At 42.9% G+C, this 25,035-nt stretch overlaps 2 protein-coding genes across 2 annotated transcripts in view; both read right to left on the bottom strand.

Moving 5' to 3' along the window:
- Positions 1–1,774, bottom strand: part of SLC39A12 (solute carrier family 39 member 12) — an 88,780-nt gene extending 87,006 nt beyond the window's left edge. The window contains exon 1 of the mRNA XM_082258806.1: positions 1,335–1,774. Coding sequence (XP_082114932.1) covers positions 1,335–1,598 — 264 coding nt within the window. The 5' untranslated portion in view covers positions 1,599–1,774. The remainder of the gene's footprint in view (positions 1–1,334) is intronic.
- Positions 1,775–9,348: 7,574 nt separating this feature from the next.
- The window catches only part of LOC309556052 (macrophage mannose receptor 1-like), a 161,324-nt gene continuing 145,637 nt past the window's right edge, over positions 9,349–25,035 (bottom strand). The window contains exons 26-30 of the mRNA XM_082258344.1: positions 24,817–24,966; positions 22,589–22,705; positions 20,721–20,888; positions 10,975–11,007; positions 9,349–9,936 (exon numbers count right to left, since the gene is read on the bottom strand). Coding sequence (XP_082114470.1) covers positions 9,686–9,936; positions 10,975–11,007; positions 20,721–20,888; positions 22,589–22,705; positions 24,817–24,966 — 719 coding nt within the window. The 3' untranslated portion in view covers positions 9,349–9,685. The remainder of the gene's footprint in view (positions 9,937–10,974; positions 11,008–20,720; positions 20,889–22,588; positions 22,706–24,816; positions 24,967–25,035) is intronic.

The raw sequence follows: 25,035 nt of genomic DNA, 5'->3' as shown, positions 1-25,035 counted from the left end.
GGTCAAAAATTCCCATAGACACACTCTTAAACCTTGTGGACAACCTTCCCAGAAGAGTTGAAGCTGTTGTAGTTGCAAAGGGTGGGCCAACTCAATATTGAACCCTACGGACTAAGACTGGGATGCCATTAAAGTTCACGTGTGTGTAAAGGCAGGTGTCCCAATACTTTTGACAATTTAGCGTGTGTGTGTATATATATATATATATATATATATATATATATATATATATATATATACATATATATCGATAGATAGATAGATAGATACACACACACATATTTATTTATATATATATATATATATATATATATATATATATATACTGTATACTATACTGTATATTGTTTATTCTTTCAAGCTATATCTAAAGTTTTTTTCTAGTTAGATTTTCAACTGACCTTAAAAATAAATAAAACTATTTACTAAACCACTTTAAGTATTACTATTCTAATTGAACACATCATTTATTTGGATCATTTTAAATGCTTTTGCATAAAACGCACTAGCTGTATTTTTGCAGATTGTCTAGAAATATTTTAACCTCCCATTCAACTTGGTACTTATTTCGTTTTTCAAAAACCAGGCCATTACTAAGCTTTCTTGCTGATAAAACATGCAAAGCACGTACCCTGACACAATTAGTTGTGGTGCAGCATGGAGAATCTCTTTGGAATACCAATACTGTGTGCTGCCAAATGCACTTATCCCAACTAAACCCTTACCAAAGTTTGAATACTTTTCTTTGTTAGGATGTATCTTTGCACATGAGGCAACATTTATTTAACACATTTATTAATTTAAGCATATGAAAGATACATATAGTATCAAAAAATTATAAGCCAATTAAAAAATAATTATAAATTATGCTGATTAAATGTTTAATATGTTTTCTAGAATGCGAAAATGTACATTTCACAGCTAAGATGCAGTTTTAACTAGTAAAACTTTTTTAACTTATGTAAATGTTTATGATAAATATAAATATACTAATAATTCTACAGTAATAAACAAATATATAATATAAGAGAACTAGAAAAAAAACTTGATAATTTGCTTAGAATGCTAAAAAAAACACAACAAAAATAAATAAATAAATAAATAACACCACATTTAAACTTTTAAAAAATAAGAAATAAATCATTAGAAAAAAAATATTCTATACAAACATTGAAACCAAAATAAGAATTCTCTAAAAAGAAATTTAATATAAACATTAAAGATAAAAATACTGGACACTGTTATATTCTCAATACAAATATAAATAACAAATGTAAATGTTATAAAAAAAAAAAGTTATAATGATAATTTAATTGCTAAATCTACTTACTGACCCGATTACAAGTTTGTTGCCTGCCATTTAAATTACCGGGGCATTCAACCTTTTCCAACAACAAAGTTAAAGCCTCTTTGGAGCTGTTCCTGCGGAGTTCAGTTTCATTCCCAGGCAGAAAACTATGAAGAGTTTGTAGCAGTCTATGGCTTTGGGTCTGGTTGGTTTCCTCATGGCGGGATTCAGCATGCTCTTTCATGAAGATTACACCAAAGGCTGAGAAAAAAGCTATTATCCAAAAAGGATGCTTCTTCCAATTCCACATCGTGCTTTCTCTTTTTCAGTACCAAAAATAAACATCCGCAATGTGTATACTATCACAGGCTGGGTAGAGCAGTACGAGGAGTTTACAGGTTAATAGAAAACAGAAAAAGCCTGCTAAGTAGAATGACTGCAATGTGTTTTGAAGGAATTTATTAATTGGTTCACTAAGCTGATTTGCAGTGACAAGCTGCTTCTGGACAACAGGGGTCTGTGCACAGTTTTTGTGAAACAGCCAGGCTCAACACCATCAGGGCCATATGAAATGCTACTGGTGGGGTTTTTTTTTTATTGGTTGAAATAAAAAACAAATAAAAACTTTACTGCTATGAAGAACAACATAATTGTATCTGTCATAGAAGAGATATCCCTTAAAGAAAATTGGAAAATCACTAAAATCTCACATAAGCTTTAACATGACAATGTGATTTTTTTTCAATCTTTTTTTTAAATCTGCAGCTTTCATTAAAATAATACCTGCTGATCCTGTCCTGAAGATCCTTGTTGCAGGACTTGCTGCTACAGGACTTATAAGGAAGGGCTAGGGAGACCTGATTTAACGGCCAGGGGACCCTCCAAATTAAAAATCCCTAGGTTATTTAATTAAGCTGACCACATTTGTATGTTTATACACTTGCAGGAAATAATTTATTTGCCCCAGTTGTACGTTGTACATTCACAATTGTGTTTTTTTTTTAAACTATAACATGTTGGTGTTAGCAATTGAAGAGATATCTTGTACCCATAAAAATCATTATGTTTATGTCTCAGGTTTAAAACAAAGGCCAAAACGCTATATATAGTTCTGGACAGGGCCGGTGCTTCCACTAGGCAAACTAGGCAGCCGCCTAGGGCGCATTGCCACCTAGGGGTGCAGCCAGGAGTCGGCACTCTCTCTCCTTTATTAATGATCCTTGTGAGCTGAGGGGAGGGGCGGCAGTGGGGGAGGAAGAAGGGACAGAGGAAGATGCCAGGTGTCTGCTTGGCTTTGGGGGGGTCCCCAGAAGGCAGGAAGGGAGCCCACCGGAGTGCTGCCTGCATGACGATCCTCTTCAGCTGGAGCTGAGCAGCTTAAACCCCAGGCAGGAAGTGATTCTCTGCACTGAGCTGGTGGGCAGTCGTCATTTCCCTGGGTCTGTATTAAAGCGGAGTTCCGGGCACAAAAACAAACTTTTTTTCTGTGCCCATCCGCTTGGTCTCCCTCACCTGAAAAGGAATTGGATAGTTAGGCATTTTTGTTTTCACTTACCTTGTAATTGGAGATTGAATATACTCACCTATTCTCTACTTCCTCCCTCTGTGCCGCGGCTCCGACGTCACTTCCTGTCTTGCGATGATTCCTGGGAGCTGAACGTCATCGCTCCCAGGAATAAATGCGATGGCGCCGGCCCCGCTCGTCACTACCGGGGCGACGCTGAATTCCCCGCTAAACAGCTTCTGGGCATGCCCAGAAGGTGTGGAGGAATGCGGCGCCGCACTGGAAGTGACGAGAGGGGCCGGAGCAGGCGCATTCTGGGAGAAGAAGATGCGGAAGAGGACGCCGAAGAGGATCGCGCCGGCTTCAGCTGCCCACAACAAAGATGTGGAAGAAATTTTATAAGTGAGTATTTCTTCTAAAAGGTAAGTGCGAACCGGGACAGATCAGAGTCTAGCCATTGTGGAATGTACTAGCCCTGACTGTCCCGGGGGTATGTTTGTTGAAAAATGGTTTCTATGCCCGGAACTCCGCTTTAAGCAGGGAGCGGAGGAGAGCTGAACCTGAGCTGGAGCTCAGCACTGGAGGGCGACACCTTTACTGGAGCAGAAGCGACGAGGCACCGGAATGGTCTGAGGAGGTTGGTGATGAAGGATGTGCGGAGCTCTCTAAATGCTGCTTCTTCCTCCACCAGGAGCCTGTTGGAGCTGTGGTGAGCACTGTGGTCCAGAAGAGGAGTGTCCTGGGAAAAGGAATCACAGTGAAGAAGAGGAGAGTGCAGGCCACTCTCTACATACCGCCCAGTGAGTGTCCCCAGAACAGGGGATCCGGATCCCTGGGTGTGACATGGAGGATCCCTGGTGTGAAAGGGAATTGGGGTCACCAGGTGTGCCATGGGGAATCAGAGTCCCCAGGTGTAACATGGGAGATAGGGGTCACTGGGTGTAACAGGGGTTCGGGGGTCACCAGGTGTGCCATGAGGAATTGGGGTCCCTGGGTGTGCCATGGGGGATTGAGGTCCCCAAGTGTGACATGGAGGAACATCAGGGTCCCCAGGTGTGACATGGAGGAACATCAGGGTCCCCAGGTGTGACATGGAGGAACATCAGGGGTCCCTGGAGTTACATATAGGAACATTGAGGTCACTGGGTATGACAGCATGACATGGAGGAACACGGGGGGTCCCTGGGTGCCACATGGAGGAACATCGGGGTCAGTGGGTATGACAGCAAAACATGGAGGAATATTGGGGTCCCAGAATGTGAAAAACATCAGGGTCCCTGGGTGTGACATGGAGGAATATGGGGGTTACTGGGTACGACAGCATAACATGGAGGAACCATCAGATCAGGGTCACTGGGTAGGACATAGAGAAGTTTTTAACCCCTTCCTTTTTTTTTTTTTTTTTGGGGGGGGGGGCGCAAGTAGCTGGTCTTGCCCAGGGCGTAAAATAGTCTAGCACCGGCCCTGGTTCTTGATACTGTGGGGAAGTATCATAACTTGTCAGGTTTTTTTATATGTTTCTGTAACCATTGGGGAGAAGTTCCCTCATTTTCTATATGGTCTTTGAAACATTTGAGGACAAAACTCCTTCAATGAGTAGCACAGACAGTAGGGAAAGGTGACAACAGCAAAGTATATGGTGCAATCACTGGTGAGTTAGCATGTGAAGCCCCAATATATCTCACATAAAAAGAAATGGGATATATTTCATAATATAGTTTTTAAAAGTCCATAAAAAATCATAAAAAGCCCATAAAATCCACAAGGAGAAGATATACATCAAGAAAGCACTGTTTGGGCAGCTCCTCCCAGAGACTAGAAAGGATCTCTAAAAAACAACAAGAACACACAGAGGGGCGCCTCTAAAAAAACAATATTGTGTTAAAACTAGTGATCTACCGATATCGTTTTTTTTAATGCTGATACCAATATTTTGGTCATCGGATATCAGTATCGGCCGATATCGCCCAATATTTTCGGACATGTAAAAAAATCCCTCCTCGGCACTGAAAAACATTCAAAACGCCAAGTTTGGCTGTTTTGAATGCTGTCAGTTTTTTTAATTTGGCGCGAGTACCTGGAAGTGATGTCATGACATCACTTCCGTTTTTTTTTACATGGAAACCCGATCAGAGCTGAATGCATCGGGTCTTTGGCAGCCGTGCAGGTAGGATGCCTGGGTCTCCCGGGGGACTTCCCCTCCCGCTCCTTGTAATGACAACCGAGCGGCTTCTCAGTCACATCGGTTGTCATTTCAAGACAGCCAACTGTCGGCTATGGACGCCGGTACCAGGGTGATGCCTCTAGCTGCACTTTCCTGAAATATCGGTAACCTCAGGGGCCGATTCCGATATATCGGGGAAAGTGCATATCGGCCCCCGATATATCGGTGGTGCCGATAACCGGTCCATCCCTAGTTAAAACTTCAATGGAGCAGCCAACGCTCACATTTGTTTCATAAAAGTATGCTTCTAGTAGCATCAACTAAAGGATCATCCAGGCTCAAGTTCGGTTGCCAGCCGCTCACAGTATTGTAAGGTACAAGCTGGGTGACCGCTCATCAGTTGTAGAAGGAAGGCTTTTATAACCACAGTGGAAGGCGGAAGTGACGTCACGCCTGGAGGACGGTCCTGTAGCTCCTTTCTCAAACCATTATGAAAAGGTGAGAACCTCTGTCAAATTTTATTGGCTATCTTTGTCTACTTTGGAAAGATTACTTCACTTTCTTTGTAGTCACTAGGAGAGAAAGTAAAAGCAACTTTCAAGCAGCGACAAACATGGCAATGAATCACCGACAGAAACCTTTCTCCACTCTATTCAAAACCAAAAACAACATTTTAGCTAGAACTGGACTTTAACATGAGATTTTATTTAATACAGACTGACTAGATGAACGTAACAATGTCTACTAGCAAATAACTAGTAGTGGCTACTCACATTCAACAAGACCTTTTCTGTAATGAAGACATTTTTCAGCATGTTCAATCTGCTTTTTTAGTACTAATGAGTATGAGGATCAGAAACATATCCCAGTATTTAAAGCCACACAGGTAAGGATAGCCATATATTATACAATTTTCCTTTAGATTTATCAAAACTATAAGGTCAAATTGAAACACTTTTAATTTGTATGCAATCAGGCACGCCCTTGCACCACATAGTTGAAGGTAAATCTAAAGGAAATTGAATAAAAAAAACAGTATAATGTATGGCCAGGTTAACTCAGTCATCCTAATCTAATCACCATGAGTCAAAGCAGATGTTGATCGTTCAAAAACAGGGAGTTGTGAACATCGTGAACCATTGTGAACACTGTGAACCTTATTCTAATTACGTCAAACTGGAACAACTATACTTAAACAGGAGTGGGGTCCATCATCTGTCTTCCACATATAATGCTGTTTTAATATTATAATTCATATATTCAACTATGTGAATCAAAGGATTTACACCTTTTACAGACTTTCTGGGACCCTGGGATGGGATAAGAAAAGATGGCTGCGATAGTTGTGTGAATATAAATTCTGGGGTATGTTCCTGACACTCATTAGAGCTAAAGAAGTGGCTTGGATAAGCTGTGAAACATCTTCAATGCCAAAGAACAAATCCAGTGAAATGTGACTAAATTCTACTACCTATACCAGCCCTTGTCAACCAAGGTGCTGTGGAACCTTAGGGTTACTCCTGAGATTGCATAGGGTTCCAATTAAAAATGTATGCCTTCCAGAGGAGGATATTCTTCCCACTGACAAATTATGTAGGAAGCTCTCTTCCTTCCGACCACTAGTGCAATGGAGTGGTTTTCCATGCAGCCATCAATGTAAGAGGGTCCTTCTTACATTGGCCATCAATGTAAGGGTTTTATTCTCCCACTGACCACCAATGTAAAGGGTTCCTTCTCCCACAGGCCACCATTGTAAGGGGATCCCTCTCCCATTGGCCACCATTGTAAGGGGATCCTTCTCCCTCTTACTTTCATTATAGGAGGCCCTTCTCCCACTGACCACCAATGTAAGGCAGTCCTTCTCCCTCTGACCACTGGTATACCTATCAATGTAGGGGGGCACTTCTCCACTAACCACTAATTTGAAGGAACACTACAATATTCACTGTTGCATTCCCTTTCTGCCCATGTTTAATTTCATTATTATTCTTTAAAATGTTATCATATAGAACAGCTGTGGATGTCAAATAGTCTAACTACATCTCTTGAATTCTGTTATTTATTCTCTTGAATGTAATTACTGTAATGTACCGTGATCTGTAGACCTCATAATTATTATCAGGGGTTCCTTGAGACCTAAAAGTTATTTTAAGGGTTCTCCCATATAAAAACGTTGATCAAAGCTAAGCTATACTATTCCCCCCTTCTAGATTGTAAGCTCTAACGAGCAGGGCCCTCTAAATCCTCCTGTATTAAATTGTATTGTAACTGTATTGTCTTCCCTTATATTGTCGGCTCTATATAAATCCTGTATAATAATAATAATATTATACTATGATCTGGATAAGTGAGAACATTCACACACACACTAGCTAAAGATACTAATGGTTAGCCTTTAGCCTGTTTGTTAGAACCTCAAGTGATCAAAGTATAAATGCGCTATCGTTTTACATTTACTGCCTTTTTGCAGAAAATATTCATTCTATTGACAGCAAACATCATGTGGAAACAGGAACAGGCAAATTCTAGTCAATTGGTATTGGTATCACGGGTAAACATCCAGGAGATGAGAAATTAATGCTATGTCTAGAGGGCACCACCTCGGTGAAGCCTTACCAGAGGAAGAGTCCTGCTCCACTCTGAAAAGGAAATAAGTACACTTACACCATTGTTTTCCATTAACATTTTAATTATTTACTTGTAAACTAGATACATTTCTCATGTACAAAGGACTTATTCTCATGTACAAAACATTATTTGCAAGCAAGAGCATCTCATTAGACAATGTGGATACACACCAACTACTCTTTTGACCTTTTATCCATACACAGCAGAGGAAGCTATTTTGTGGGCTTGGTCATAGAATGTGACCTATCATTTCATTAGGAACTATAGTCTAAGGTTGAAATCACTAATTACTAAAAAGCTAAGCTTAATACTAATTAATACCACAAAATGTCTGCCCTATTGTGTATAGTTATGTAACTAAAAGACAGATTGCAATTCTATCTTTTTGACAAACTTGGTATTTGAAATGGAGATAATCAACTTTTATAAATAGTGTTACCTTTTCTATTCCATTATGCTCATATAGACCTTTGGGGTATCTGTTTTGTCCAATGACAATGCAGCCAAGATTGGACTGCTCTCTAGGCAGTCTTTCGACATTCTACTTTTAGTTTCCTAAAGGATTTTTGTGTTACATTTCATTTGTGATGACAAACAAAACCACAATGTTCCTTAAGAGCCGTTTCACACTATTACGACTTGCCAGGCGACTTGGTCAGCCTGGCAAGTCGCGCACCGCCGGGTCCATTGAGTAGTACAGGACCGGTTCTAATAGGAGTGACACAAGTCGCTCCGACTTAGAAAAAGGGTCCTGTACTACTTCGGGGCGACCTGGAGGCGACTTGCATAGACATTCATTTTATGAAGTCCGTGCAAGTCGCGCCAAAGTCACGGTGCATGCGACTTCACAGGTCGCCCCCTAAGTCGGAGTGACCTAATGTGAACGGGGGCTAATGGGTACTGTCAATGTTACAAATGCATGTTTGGGCAAAAGGAAACAAGAGAGATGATAAAAAACCATCTATAATGTTTATTATGTCTTGTGTAAGGACCTATTTACACCATCTTGTGTTTAAAAACATATTTTATGTGTATTTCAATATGTGTACTTTAATAAGATTCAATCTGTTACGCTTAAAACTGTGTTTGGTGTGCCAGGATGCTTGTTTTAGTGCAGTTTTACCACCTGTATTACTGAAGTCATATTGTGGTAGTCCAGGACAAAACACATGACGGTTGAACAGGCACATTATAAGACAGCAACTGGCAATAATGAGCTATAATAGGTTTGAAGTGCATTTAAAGTCAAACATTTTTTGGATAGTGTTGGGAAAAGTTAGAACCTCTAACAGTTTTGTTTTTTGCTGTTACCCCTTTGGGAAAATCCACTCCCGCTTTTTCCTGGTGACCATTGTCTTCAGTACAGAAAGTGATGGACAATTCACATTTTAATTGTCGTCACTAAAATAAGACATCTGTCCAAAGGGGATGTTTCTCTTCACTTTGTAAAGATTTCCCTTCACTTCCTGTTATATCTTCAGGAAGTAAAAAATGTAATTTCCATAGTGAGAGTAGAAGGGCAAAAAACAAAAAGGTAAAAAAAAGGGTTTTGACTATTTCCTACTCTATCCAAACTAAACTAAACTTAGAGTTTAAATGAATGTAGGGTTCAACTTATATTAAAAGTAATATTTCAGAATTGAATGGTTATTGGCAAAAAAAAATGGTTTGATAAACTTCTCTGACGAGTTCAACATATTCCAGGTTCAGCTCACCTTCAAAGTAAACTGTAAGTAAAAATCAAACATTTTGGGAATTCACCTTTGATAATGCACCTTTATTATGGTCTTGTGAATGTAAGAGAAGACCCAACTTAATGTAAGAGAATTCTACCAATGGGACATACTCTAGGACAGGCAGCCAACAATTCCAACCAAAGGCGTCCACTAAATTTGGAACAATACACTTTAAAGTTGGCCTTTAACTGCAGTTAGAATGTAGTGGAAGTGAGACTAAAACTGCACTGGAACAGTTGAGTCCTTTCATATCCAAGGGCTTGAAGGGAGCCAAAAGATATCATTATACTTTATTATTAGTAAAGGAGCTGCAGATGGAACTGATTTTTTTCCACACCTAAGAATTAATTTTTATATTCATAGCACTAAGAAATTGCACGTTCATTTTGTTCAATGTTATCCACAAGAATGTTGGTGTCATTCGTTTGGGGAGCACGGTTGCCATTGAAGTATAGGTTGTTGTCAAAGTTTTCCTCTGGGGGAGGGACCTTATTCTGCTTCTTTCTGTACAGGTAATAGACTGCAATAGTGGTTCCAGCAATGACAACTATGACAAGTATGACCACGCCCCCTGTGATACCATGTGATGTCTTTTTCAGATCTGCCTTGGACTCTTCTGCAAGAGAAAGCAAAGAAAGGGAAAAATGTTATAAAGTATTACTGTGACATTACACTCAATGCCAGAGATGTATAGTAACTAAGTATAACTACTTCACTACTGTACTTAAGTACCGAAAGGCGGTATCTGTACTTTCCTAGAGTAGAATTTTTTTCTCCTACTTCCACTTTTACTACACTACATTTTTTCGATGATTTCAATACTTCTACTCCGATATTTTTTTTTGTGCTGCATAGTTACTCGTTACTATTATAAAAATTACCACTGCCAGGACAGTAGATGGCAGGTTTCATGAAGCTCAAAACGTGTGTATTATCAGCGCATACGAAAATAAATGCTACTGTATGTATAAATAAAAGCTGCATTTGAAATAATAAAAAACAATATGATGTTCAAACTTTTGACTTCTTTCTTTAATAACTACATAACACAGTACTTGTACTTTTACTTTCAGTACTTGAGTAGCAACATTTTTAAAAAAACTACTTGCAATACTTAAGTACAAAAAATGTTGAATACTTTAGTACTTCTACTCAAGTCACTTTTTGATAGAGCACTTCCACTTCTACTCAAGTCACTTTTTGATCGAGCACTTGTACTTTTGCTCAAGTATGGGTTTCGAGTACTTTATACAACTCTGCTCAATGCCATGCCATGTTGTTTTCGAACAACCATTTTGTAAATTGTATAATGTTAAGGGAGGACTTCACTTTCATTCAATAAAAAAAGAATAATAGAATATGCAATGTAACACTGGCCATTTTGTAATTTAAAGTGGAATTGAATTCCAAAAAAAGGGCTGTGAGGTTTTTACAAAGCCATGTCTTACAGCTTTGCCTCTTGCTTAAAAAAAAAAAAAAATGTCTGATTTTAAAACCAAATTGGGTTCGCCAAAATGTGACGCTCGTTCCCTATTATAATGGTTCATTTTAGATGTTTAGATTTGTGTAGGCACAATAGTTTGAAGCCATTACCCCTTAGTAAGTAAAAATAAGGGTAACGTGAAGTGTAATATTAATGTAGATTATACTGTACCTGGTTTCACTGGCTTTTCTGTAGGCACTGGAACTGTAAATATAAAATGCAAAAGAATATTTTTAGAGATCAGTGTAAATTAAATGCTTAGAAGAGAAATATTAAATTTAGACAGTAGAACCCAGGCCTTTAAGTAAAACACATTCTTCTGAACCCTCCATGCGAAAAAACAAAAACAAATAACCTATATACAGTATATATACATACATATACCTTTTCTCCTGCTCCAGCAGCAGAGTTCTTTACATTCCTGATATGTGAATGCTATAGTACTCTGATCCCAGACTTGCATGGCCAGCTTGGAGAGGGGTGTGTTCATGACAGCCTGGGCTCAGAGGAAGGGGACTGAATTATGTTGACCATCATTCAACCTAACAAAAAGACTACTATGGCAGACTGCTAACAGCAAAACGGAAAATTGATATCAAATACTTACCGTAATTTTCCTTTCCTGATGGACTCCATGGCAGCATACGTTCGGGTAGGCTCCGCCTCCTCTCCTACCTCATAGGACCCCACTCCCATAAATCTTTGCTCCCTTTCAGCATCAGTGTTCTGTAACTAGCCTACTCAGGAATTGGGAGGGGACTCCTGCTGCCATGGAGTCCATCAGGAAAGGAAAATTACGGTAAGTATTTGATATCAATTTTCCGTTTTCCTGACAGACTCCATGGCAGCATACGTTCGGGAAATAACTCGCTATACACTCCCGGGTGGGAAGATGCTGAACAAAGAAAACTTTAATTGGCACTGTCAACTGACAAAACTTGAACACCAAAGTTAACTGAAGATAAAGCAGCAGGTTCAACACAGTAATGTGTAAGGAAGGTATTCACAGATGACCAAGCGGCTGCTTTGCAGATCACATCAGGCGCGACGTGTTTAGAAACTGCCCAGGATGTAGCAATGCTTCTGGTAGAATGAGCCGTAATCGCCTCTGGAGGAGCCAAGCCGTTTGCTCTATATGCCCATTGTATAGCCTGGACAATCCATGCAGCCACCGCTCTAGAAGAAGCACGTGTACCTTTCTTATTCCCATGGAGAAGAACAAACAGGAAATCCGATTGCCGGAAGGAGGATGTGGCCTCTAAGTATTGACTCAGAGTGTCTCCCACATCTAAAGGATGGACTAAGGATTCTTCATTTGTTCTGAAGGTGGGCAGAACTATCTCAGAATTTTCGTGGAAGACAGATGTAACTTTAGGGTTTGACCCCAACATAGGGATTAGGACCACCCTGTCCTGAAAAAAGGTCAGAAAAGGCTCTTTGCAGCCCAAATTGTGTATCTCTGAGACCCTCTTGGCAGAGGTGATAGCCACCAGAAATACCGTCTTCAACGTAAGCTCCCTGATGGACATGGAAGCAACCTCTTTCGAAGCAAAGAAGTCCAGGACCAATGGAAGATCCCATTTCGGGAATCTAGGTTTTCTCTGAGGCCTGAGCCTGACCGCGCCCTTAAAAAACTGTTGGATCAGTTGATGTCTTGCCCACTGAATTCCAGTGAAAGCTGAGATGGCAGAAACTTGCACCCGGAGAGAAGAGACCGAGAGGGACAGATCTAAACCAGACTGTAGGAAACTCAATACTTGCTGAATGGTAGGTGCCCCTGCTGGACCCAAATCCTGGGCTTGATGACTCAGAAACCTTGCCCAGATTCTCTCATACACTCTGTTGGTGCTAGCCCTCCTCGAGCTCATAAGAGTGGGAATCACCTCTTCTGGACATCCGAGGGCCTCCAGCCTCTCCCTCTCAAGAACCAGACCTTGAGGTGTAGACGCGCAGGGCACGGATGTAGAGTAGGCCCCTGCGATAGAAGGTCTGGCCTGAGAGGCAGAGGGATCGGATCCCTGAAGCTGAGAAGGGACAGCAGAGGAAACCAAGGCCTGTTGGGCCAGAAGGGAACTATCGCTATGACCTCTACTACCTCCATCTTCAGTCTCCGAAGGAATTGGAGTACTATTCGCACCGGTGGAAAGGCATAGGCAACTTGGAAGTTCCATCTGTCCGTGAGGGCATCCACCCCGAAGGCTCGAGGATCCCTGAACCTCGTGTAATACTTCTGAAGTTTTTTGTTGTGTGGACTCGCAAAAAGATCCACCTCCGGTGAGACTCCTAGAGACAGAACCCAATTGAACACCTCCTGATGGAGGGACCATTCGTTGTTGTCCAACAGGAATCTGGACAGGAAGTCTGCTTGCGTATTCAATATCCCCGGGACAAAGACCGCAGAGAGGTTGGCCAGGTGTTGCTGGGCCCAAGACATAATTGGATCTGTCTCCTGGAGTAGAGACATGCTGCGGGTTCCACCTTGCCTCTTGACGTATGCCACTGCCGTGGTGTTGTCCATCCTGAGTAACACTGAGGCCCCTTGAGTCAGATGGTGAAAAGCCTGGAGGGCTTTGAAGGCGGCTCGTAGCTCTAGGATGTTGGACACCACTCCGTGACTGGCAAAATTCCACCTGCCCTGTGCCACTTCTGACTGGCAGTGAGCTCCCCAGCCGGTACTGCTGGCGTCGGAGGTTATCGTCACCCACGAAACTGGAGCAATTGAGTGACAGTTGGTTAGATTTGCACGGCGTAGCCACCAAGGAAGACACCCCTTCATGAATGGTGTTAGATAAATAATCTGCGACAGGTTCTCCGTCGTCCACTGGTGGAGAAACCCCTTCTGAAAGGGTCTCAGCCTCCACATAGCCCACTTCACCATGGGTGAGGTAGCCACTAGAGTCCCTACCACCTTTAGACACTGACGAGCAGTGAGCTGGGAGGCAGCGAGGGCGAGAGCCACCCTGCTCTGAACCACTGGAATTTTCACCTCTGGTAGAGATATGGTGCAATTCACCGTATTGAACAGTGCTCCGAGAAAGACCAGGGACTGCGTGGGCACCAGATGGCTCTTCTCCAGATTGAGAATCCACCCGAACTCTTGAAGAGTGTGAATCACCTGCTCCAGATGTAGCAGTAGCTGGGACCTGTCCTGGGACAGAAGAAGGAGATCGTCCAGGTAATGATGTAATCTGATACCTCTGGTTCTGATGAGAGCCACGATTGCCAATAGCGTCTTGGAGAAGGTGCGAGGCGAAGTCGAGAGCCCAAAGGGAAGACATGTAAATTGCATGTGGACATGATTGACAGCAAATCGGAGAAACCGATGATATTCTTTTGCCACAGGAACGTGGAAGTACGCATCTTTTAGGTCTATTGATGCCAACCAATCTCCTGGGAGAACCGAGTGCTGTATTGTAATTAGGGACTCCATCTTGAATCTCTCTCGACGTATCGATCTGTTGAGATAAGTTAGATCTATTACCGGTCGCCAAGTGCCGTTCTTTTTCTGGACAAGAAAAAGAGGCGAATATACTCCTTGACCCCTTTCCTCTTCGGGAACTAGTACGACAGCTCGTTGATCCAGTAGGGTATCTACATAACTGAGAAGAACCTTCTTCTTTTCTGCTGCAGGAGGAAGGGAAGTTGCGACGAACCTGGGTTTGGGAACGTTGTTGAACGTCCAAGAGTGCCCTTGCGACACAACATTCAGAACCCAGGGATCCTGGATCGAGGCCGCCCAGACGTTCCGAAATTGGAGCAACCTGGCCCCTACCGGAACAGACTGGACGGGACCAACCTCAAAAGGATTTGGTGGCCTCCCGGTCACCGGACGAAGAGCCCTTGGGGCCTTTCTGGAAGGAGGACTGTCTTGACTTCCAGCTTCTCCCATAGGATTTACCTGGTTTGTACCTGCGCGCTTCCCTAGAACGATTAACGTTTTGCCTCCTTGGAAAAGAGCGTTTCTGATTGTTTGGGCGTTTGTCCTGGGGAAGGAACCCAGATTTTCCACCCGTGGCCCGGGTTATTGCTGCATCTAGTTTATTCCCAAAGAGGGAAGACCCCTCAAAGGGAATCCTACACCAAGCCTGTTTAGAGGCAGCATCGGCAACCCAGGGCCGAAGCCAAAGGGCACGTTTTGCCGTAACAGAGGCCAGCATAACCCGGGCCAAAAGGCGAATAGTATCTAGGGAAGCCTCCCCCAAGAAGCCCGCGACCATCTTCAGCTCCTGTATAGGAGAACTTTGGAGCACTTCCTCCGAAACTCCTCCAAGAGTATCTTCAAGGGCATTAACCCAAACCTCCATAGCCTTGGAAATTGTAGCCAAAGCCATTGCTGGTTTACAGGCCATGCCAGCCGATAGGTATGCTCGCTTAAGATCAGCGTCAATCCTCCGATCCAAAGGATCTCTAAATGATGCTGTATCCTCCATTGGAAGAGTGACGTGTTTCGCCAGACGCATCACTGCTGCGTCCACACTAGGGGATGACTCCAAGTATTTCACCTTATCCTGTTTAAAAGGATAGAGCTTCGCTACTTTAGTGGTCATGGAATTTTTCCTTTCCACTTTGCTCCATTCTTCCGACATTATGTCTCCCAGTTCCTCTAGAAATGGGAAATTTAGACGCTCTTTGCATAACTGCTTGAAATATTTCTTCTGCTTAGGAGAAGAGACAGCAGGATCCTCCCAGTCAAGGGCCTCTCTCACCGCTTTAACTAACGGAGACACGAGGGCAAATTCAAATCCAGTACCGGAGTCATCCGAATCGGAGTCGGACTCAGACGGGAGGATAGATGTATGGCTGGGTTGGGAGGACTCAAACGGATCCTGAACCGACAAATCTCTGTCAGGAGAGCGTGACGGACCTGCAGAAGTGCTTGGCTTATGTAATTCAGCAAGAGAGTCCTTTAAAACTCTGCGTACCACCTCCTCAATATGTTTGTCCGTTTTTTCCCTTTCACCCGTAGCTTGGGTATAACAGGGTTTGCACAAAGAGGAACCGTCTGGTATCAGGGTACGGCAACCCCAGCATTTTTTGCCCTGCGGGCGTTCTGAGCTGCCATGGTGCGAGGAGGAATGGTGCTCACGTCCCCTGCTGTGGGAGGAGCTGCGCTTAGACTTAGACGAGGAGCGCTGGTGTTGCGTATTTGCATGACTGTCTTCGCTGCGTGTGTGGGGCTGTTGATCAGACCTAAGAGAGCTGAGACAGACATATACAACAAGCCATAAGAAAGATGAAAGAAAAACAGACATTAAAGCTGATAAAACCAGCACATACCTAGAAAGAGCAGGCTGGCCACTAGGGGGCGGCGATGAGTCCATTGCTCCAGTAAACTCAATGGTGCACTATTTAGAGATAGGAATCCTGATAGGAAGAGGACATAACATCAGACCCATCTACCCAGAAGCAAAACCCCCAGAGGATGGAACCTTCTTACCTTGACTACAGGACCGGAGTCTGGGGGAGGCTACCGATATGCCGACCTTCCCGCCAGCTCCGATCTAATTCTGAGTTTAAATAGACCGCCAGGCCGTGACCCGCCGTATTGCGCAACCGCGCGTGACGTCAGACCGCACCACTGCGCATGCGCGACGACTCCGAAACTCGGAGCGTACTGCGCATGCCCAGAAGTGCCGAACAACCCGGAAGTAGCGGCAAAGACATGGCGGCGGCCAAGAAGCACCATAAGTAAGTACTAAGCCATAGAACTAACGAAACCTGAGCGATAACTGACAAAGAAACACCCTAGACACGAGCATAGCAAAAGAAAAAGTACCAAAAAACAAAAGATAAGTATAACAATGAGGAAAAAGAAATGGTCCCATATAAGGGCTTACCACCCTCCGATAGCATAACCGAGTCCAGGAGACGCAACACCGGCTTGTGCCTTCAGGCAATAAAGGGCCACCCGCAGCAGCAGGGCTCTCTCGGCCAAACCACATAGCTCCAGCTAAGGGTCTCTTCCATTGCCCCCTCCATACCCCGCTAAGAGCCAGGGCTTATCGGAGACTCCAAAACTCAGTCTGCCACCGATATACAGGACCAGATAGTAGGAACATCAGACATATGTATGAGGAGGACGAAAAAAGAACACTGATGCTGAAAGGGAGCAAAGATTTATGGGAGTGGGGTCCTATGAGGTAGGAGAGGAGGCGGAGCCTACCCGAACGTATGCTGCCATGGAGTCTGTCAGGAAAACAGTTTTTTTGCCTTTTTTATTTATTTATTACCCATAGTTTAAAGTTGACATGATACCAAGACCAAAGATTTAACTTTTTTGTTTTAATGAAGATCCAAGCAAGCACAGTAGATAGCCCATCTATAGAACATTTTCTGAATTCTTCTTTATTCTACTGCAATTGATAATAAAAAAAAAAAGGCTGCATTGAGGAGGTAGGGAGGGGGTGAGGTTTGTGCTGCATTTTTTATAATACAAGCTTTATTAGGAATAGTGTAAACTCACAAAGCCAGACTGTGGCTCATTGCTCACCGACAGACCCACTCTTACTTATTTGACATGTTTCTCCCCAACTGGAGCTTGCTATGCCCCTAATAGGGAGAAATGCAGGAAAGGAGTAAGAGTGGGTCTGTCCGTGAGCGATGTGCCACAGTCTGGTTTGTGAGTTTGCTCTATTCACAATATAGCTTGGTGGATATTAACAAAAAAAGCAGTGAAAGTTTAGTCTATTTGTATTTGAATACACTGCCTGGAGTAGTAATATTTTTGTGTATGTTTGCTGTGTTATGGTGTGTCCCATACCTTCCTGTTGAGGAGACTGGTTATCTCTGCCTGCTCTTATATGTGTGCCTGGAGCGACCAGTCTCCTCAATGCCCACTTGTCAACCAGGATTTAAGGCAGTGCTGGCCTGATCAAGCCAGAGCTGCCTGATTTTTATGTAGTGCCACCAAGCTCTACCCACTTCTGCCCCCAATGGGCTCCCTAAGAGAAAAGGATTTGACGTGGAGCACCCTGCAGATCCCATGTTTTAGCAACTACACTAAAGTATCTTACAGGAAGTGACTGAAATTCTAAAATCCTAGATCAGTGATGGCAAACCTTTTTGAGCCTGAGTGCCCAAACTGCAACGGGTGTAAAGAGTGGCATGTCATAGGTCATGTGACTATGTCCAGAGGAGGGGGGAGGATAGAACTCTGCTCAACCCACCATATGTCTGATCCCCGGGAGGAGATCAGACATGGTCTACTACAGTAATAGCCCCTCTAGGAGTTCCCACCCTCCCCTGTAGGTGCAGCGCCCTCTCCCTTCTCACCTGTGCACTTTGCTCTAAGCCCCCAGCAATCCCCATCCTACAGGGGCAGCAGTGACACCCAACACTGCTCAGACTACACAGACCCCTCCAGCATCAGATTACAGAACCAAAGTCACTTACATGATAAATCTCTGTACAGATTTATCATGCAGCAGGCACTCTCTACCATCAGTGGAATCAGTTGTAGCAAAGCTCCCAGCCAGAGGATATGACCAAGGATCTCCCTCTACCAGCGATCACCGGACTGCACACTCCAGGGTTTTCAATCCACCCACATCTGTCTCAGAGCACCAATCACAGACGACCCAGCTAGAGGTCATGTGACTCGGGTAGTGATCCGGCGACTTAGTTCACATGCCCACAGAGAGGGCTCTACGTGCCAGCTCTGGCAGGCGTGCCATATGTTCGCCATCGCTGCCTAGAGCAAGTTACAACAAAACTATATAAGGGAGTTTCTGTAGAGTGTAGGACAGAAAAAATAGTGGTGTAATTAAATGGGGTTCCTTGTCCACCATGTCACTGACAACAGGAGACAGCAAGGAATGGTCCAAAACAACCATACTGGAATGAAAAATGGAAGCCCTAAAAAGCAGATGATTTATCCAGGATTCATTTTAAAAAAAGTGACCTTTTCGGTAAATGTGTACCGAATGAATGTTTTAAAAGATTGTTGTACAGGATGTAAGTATTCTGTTGTAGCCATGTGGGACCACTACATGGGAAAACTTAGTTTGGCAAAAACAAAATCCTTTTTTTTTTTTAATGTGTAATTGAGCTAATATACACTGAATTCGCTTGTTTTTATTTTTTTATTTTATGGGGAATATATTGCTGATCCTTATTAGAGTGATTGTAAAGGTTTTTTTTTTTTTTTTTTTAAACAAACATGTTATAATTACCTGCTCTGTGCAAGGGTTTTGCACAGAGCAGCCCTGTTCCATGGGGGCACCCGTGCGGGCACGCTCACGAGTCCCGCTGCTGTGTCCATTGACACAGACAGCAGAACTCGGCACCGCCCCTGTTTCCGTGTCACTGGATTTGATTGACGGCAGTGGGAGCCAATGGCTCTTACTGCTATAAATCTATCTATCCAATGAGGACCAGAGACAGCGGCTGGAGCTGCTGGACACCTGCTTGGCACTGGAACGATCGTGTTCAGGTTAGAAAAAGGGGGGGTCTTGGGGACAGCTGCAGCACCAAAGGTTTTTCACGTTAATGCATATAATGCATTAGGGGGAAAAACATTGAGACTTTACAACTCCTTTAAGTTTATATATGCGTCTTCTGCCAAATTTTACTCTTGACGTAGGGGTTTTAGAGAAAGTAATGTGGCTTGCTAGTATTTGTGTCTTTAACTTGAAAACCCAAATAACAATTATTTGATAAAAAAAATTCAAAGTGTCTCTTTTGTAAAAATTAAACCCAAATAAAAGCTGTCTATACAAGATAGTAAATACGTACTCCTCCCACTAACCACGATATTGAACACTACTCTTTGGCAAAAGAATTACCACTTGGAGTCTCTTCAGAAACTAGGATTATAGATCTACTGGTATCGCACTGTATTCGCAATCTATGTCACTACTGGTTGGGTCTGATGGTATTTTTTATCCTACCTTCAATCTCTAACTGAGATGAACAGTGTTAACCCCACTGCTTTGGGGTATGCTGTTATGTGGTGATGGAGCGAACAACAGATGTTAGGAAACTGACAAATGTCATCTCAGTGTAGCACCCCCTTGACACCCTGAAGGCACCCCTAGAAAGTCAGGGGTGGGCCAGCATTTCCCCGCAGGTTTGAGTCCAGGCTAAGATGGGGGACCGAAAAAAGAACACTGGGTGCCAGTCAATTTCCTCAAGATTTATTGTACAACACTCAAGGAAGTGGGGTTTAGGGGTCGCAGATACTCCAGCAGATCACTTACAGACGCTTCCATGTCCATCTCCAGCTTCACAGTGTTAGAACCTTTAGGTAGTTCCAGTAACACTGCAAATAGCATTCTAGCTGGTTCCCAGACTCTCTCATGCTGGTTCCAGTGCTCTCTATTTGAAAGGCCTTCTACAACAGGGTCCTCCCCTTGGTTTCTTTCTTGGCACAGCTTCCCCAATCGACAGGCAGGACAGCCTTCAGGATCAGTTCAAGCTATCTCCACATCCAGAGCACAAGGCAGGTCCCACACCGGCTAGTGGGCCTACTGGAATAGTTCAGTCAAGCAGCACATCCCCAGGCTGCTGCCTGGGGGGAAGAGAGCAATCACAAGGCCTGCACCAATTATTTATATCTTCCCCATCATGCACCAGTGGCCTGAACCTCCTACTGGGTTGGCTGAAGGAAATAAAAATATTCATAACTCAGTCTTGTTTTGAAATCTCATATTATTGCGAATTGAACCAGTGACACTTACTGGCAGCAGTGTGAATTCAGAACCAGAATGAGCTTAGATAAAAACCAAGTGAAAACTACACAAATCAGTCTGGGCGGACTACCACCCAGACAATAACTAAATTAGTGTTATAGCCCTTTTAGGATAAGGTTGCTACATTAGATTCATTTTTCTGGTTTTGGTCCCCTTTAATGAGCTGTTCTTGACACTTCACATATGTAATCTGCAAATGCACACTGCCAGGAGGGAATAATGACTTACTTTTTGGTCTTTTACATATGTATCCTCTGTAGGAAGAGCAGTAGAGGTTGTTCCAGGTCCCTTTTGTAGCGTACATCTCTACACAGTCCTCGTCTGATTGGTCAGATGGTTCTCCAGTATTCCAGTTTACAAAGTCCATGGGGGTGCTGTCCAGCCACAGCCATTTTGCTAAAGGCAAAGAAGAATATCTATAATTATAAAAACCGTAGTATTTTCCTTCAGTGAAAACATCATAAATGCATACCTCCCAATTTTCTGAGATGAGAAAGCGGGACAGCATTTAGCTCAAAGTATGTGGGCAAAGGCACGAGAAAGGGCAGAGGTAGCGGAAGCTCTGCGGCGAAGACGCAACATCTAAGGGACAGCTGGCCAGGGGAGCAGAGCTAAAATCTGGGTGGGCACAGCCCACCCCTTAACCTGGCCATGTGTAAGTCTCTCCCCCACTAGCTGAAGCCAGTCGATCTGCAATTGTCTATGATCCACTGATCCCCCTGCTGTACAGGCCCCCTTATGTGCCTGGGTCCCTACAGGAGGGCCCATGGCACCCCCCTATCGTCAGTCCTGGGTGTACCCGTGTCAATAGGAAATTACCTTTTTTAGTACTTGCACAGGGTGCCTGAACATGGCTGCTCTGTCGAAAGGCACTGGAGTTTGACTATACTGTTCAGTGTACTCTGTGATCTAGCAGACCTAGTCGGACACCCCCCTCTCTTCCTTAGCACATAAGTCTATGAGAGTACACCTGTAAGTAGGAGTGAGGCCATTACAACCTGCTGGCATACTGGAGTTGGAGGAACTGTGTGGCTGTTACTCAGCTCTGCTGGCACAGAAAACTAGAGTGAGAATGCTAGGCTGCATGGGAATATAGAGAACATGGTATTTCAATGTATATTCAAGCAAAAATGTGTTAAAAATATTAACCTAAAATGGTATAGGACTTTAATCCCTTAACGCCTCCCTATGACCCCTTAGGTGGGTTTTAATGCCCAGGAGGGTATCATGTGGCCACTGTGATAGGCTCTCACAGTACTCACAGTTTAGTCACTGTGCTGGAAGCGTGCAGTGAGCATGCACTCAGTATGTAACCTCCTGCCATCGTGGTTGCATCTATGCAGTGGCTGGGCATGAAGGTCCACCTTTCCTGCATCCGCATATATGTATTACACAGTTGACAAGAAGATAAAGAAAAACAGTGAGATTTTACTTGGGTCTTAAAGTGTATCTATTTTTCTTTTTTTTATTTTGGATAAAGTGGTGGGGAATTGTACCTGGGACTAAAATGTTGGACCTGCAACAGCATGTACTATGTACTCCGAACTATAGATGCTGCTGCGGTGATATGTGCTTGTAGATTCTGATTTTTTTGTTCCCTGTTCTCTCCTGTAATGCTGTTCTCACACATACTGTACAAGCTGTTTTCCTATGCAGGTAAAGCTGAATTTCACATTCCTCAAGATCTCAATGTCTCATTTTAACATATAACCAACATAAAAGTGAGGGAAAATACCAAAATATGAGTTATGCCCGGAACAGGAATACAGGGAAATCTTCCAATGGTCATACTTGTCTTGGAAACAAATATCTGAAAGAGCATTTCCCTCAAATTTTTTGTTGTGTCTATAGTGCAGTAATGAAGAAAAAACTCTCCAATGTGACACCCTTCCATACTCTATCAAATGAAATACCTTTGAGCTTTGGATATACATTAACTGTGATCAGTAAAAAAAAATAAAAAAAATAAAACTCCATATATTCCAGTCTGGAGAATACAGTAGAAAGATATAGAAATAAAGAAATAAAGTGTCCTTATAGTTGAGACATTGAAATAGACATTTATTATGTAATAAGCGAAACAGCAACTACTGTACCTTCTACATTCCTGTACAAGCCAATCCAGAAGGTGTTTGTCCGATCACTGAGTAACTCGACATGGTGAAATAAAAAGTCTGCTTCCACCTGATCTTCCACTGAAGCTAAGTTGGCTCCTGATAACAATCACATGATAAATCAGACAACTGAACACTTGTGTATATATATATACAGTATGTGTGTGTGTGCGTCTAAAAGTCACACTGTCAAGGCACCAAAAAATACTTCAGTTGCCTGCGACCCCCTACCTTAACCCTGTTCCAGTGTTACAGCCTCTGTCAAACTCTTTGGCATCCAATGCCTCTGGGAGTGTCAGAGGCCTGTGACTTCACCATGTGCCTTGGTTCCATCCTCCGACCCTACATCACAGTTGAGTCCTAGTATGATGTAGGGTTTGGTAGATGAAACCAGGGTGCACATCATAGGAATGTTACCACCTTGATGTTTTTCTCTGCTATTTGAAAGCTTTTAACAGTTAATATTCACTTACTTTTGCATTATAACTACATGTACAGTACATAACTGGTCACATGGATAATCTCCACTTAAATGTCTCTTAGCTTCCCTTCATTATTTATTTTCTATACACATGCATTCTAGCCAGTGATTAGACCATTTAATCAACATGTAAGCAGGTGCAGTCTGCTTTTTCCACTGCAGGTGGCACTCAACCACAGCGGTATTGCAGAGGGAGGGGAAGTCGAGAAGAACATGGTTCCTCTATGGTTGCCTGGGTCACTGGGGCAGTTATCCAATTGGATGATGACAGCCCATGTGACTCTGGCAGCCATATTGGGTCAGGCAGAGTCTATTTAACATCCTGGCTCCCAGGCTTGGTGCACATTTTGCGTGTGGGTGCTTAGCTTTAGGGAGAGGTTCCAGTCAAGTAAGGAAAGTGCAGGGACAGGTCGCCCTTCCTGGAAGCCTCCCCTCTTGGGCACGGGCCAGCCAGGCCGTATTCTGCCCCCTCGAGGCAGACTCTGATATCCCATATGGAAGAAAAATATATTTCCAATATATTTAGGAAAAATGTTTTAGAAATATATTGAATATGGCCAAAATTGTAGCATTTCAAATATATTTCCAATATATTTAGGGAAAAATTTTTAGAAATATATTGAATATGGCCAAAATTGTAGCATTTCAAATATATTTCCAATATATTTTGGGGAAAAAAAAACAAATTTTTTTAAAAATATATTTTAAATATATTTTTCTTCCATGTGGCACACCAGGGACCTGCTGTTCCTATATATGTTGTACATTCTATGAGTGCGCCCAGTCAGGTTGTCTTCCTGCCGGACTTGTTTTCCATTACTGAGCTTCAACTTAAATACAGTTCTGTTTTTCTGCAAGTGGACTTCTTTACTGTTGTCGCATCACACTGCCACCACCCACAAACATAATATTTTATTTTCATCAAAAATCAAAATTCTTTATTATAGTATAATTATTCTTTAATATAGTTTAACATAGTGATGTGAAAAGTATGAGTTTGTAGGTAAGATCCTGGAGAAGTGACATCTAGGTCAGCTAAATGGCTATTGAAGTATTCTCCCACTGCTTCCAGGTTGGACAGCACAGCAGCCTCCTATCATATGACACACTTCTGTGCAACCTCCCTCTTATGCTGCTGTGTAAGTTGAATTGAGCTAAGAGAGTGTCTAGCCAAATATAGCATATACCCATAAACAGTATATTGCAATAGAAATTAGAGCTACTCATTAGCATATAGTTCATATTCCTATCGCACACCTTCCTGGTTTGTAGGCTCGTGTATGTTGGGTGCTGAAGCGATCACCAGTTGGCAACTGGATAAATTACAAGTAAATACATATTCGCCAGCACACCAAGGCTCTTGCAAAAGCAGTCCAAAACTTTATTGAAGTTATGATCACATCAAAAATAGTGCAACGTTTCGGAGCCGCACAGGACCCCTTCGTCAGGCATGTGACATGGTAGCAAGAGCCTTGGTGTGCTGGCGAATATGTATTTACTTACTACTCATTAGCATGACTTTGTCAGTTTAAATTCAATATTTTTTGTTAGACCGAAGTGTACCTTTTATAGTAAAAGTGGTGCTGTGAAAATGGGAAGATTGTGAGGATTAAACATAACTGCCTACGATCCTGGGAGCAGCTTACAGTTTTGAACTGTCTCCCGTAAAGACAGCATTTTCTCTGTGTTAAGCCAGCTGTTCTGTTATTCCGCATGATGCCACGCTCACCTTGCCGAAGACATTCCATGGATGCTTGAGCCCAATTTCTGGTGTATGAAGATTCCACAAGATAGCAATGGCCTCGGAAGGGTATCCAGCCTTTTGATGGAGAATCTGGGCATTTTCCAGGCTTTTGAGATGGTTCGGTAGGAGCCATAACTAAAAACAATAAAATAGGAGTCAGCGCTCTAATAAAAAAATGTAATGTCATGTAACTCACAGCTAGAA

The sequence above is a fragment of the Pelophylax lessonae genome (assembly GCF_965119305.1).
Source record: "Pelophylax lessonae genome assembly, chromosome: 5".
In the NCBI taxonomy this organism is placed as follows: domain Eukaryota; kingdom Metazoa; phylum Chordata; class Amphibia; order Anura; family Ranidae; genus Pelophylax; species Pelophylax lessonae.
Note: the sequence above shows the minus strand (reverse complement) of the source record. Positions and strands in the feature narration are given on the sequence as shown.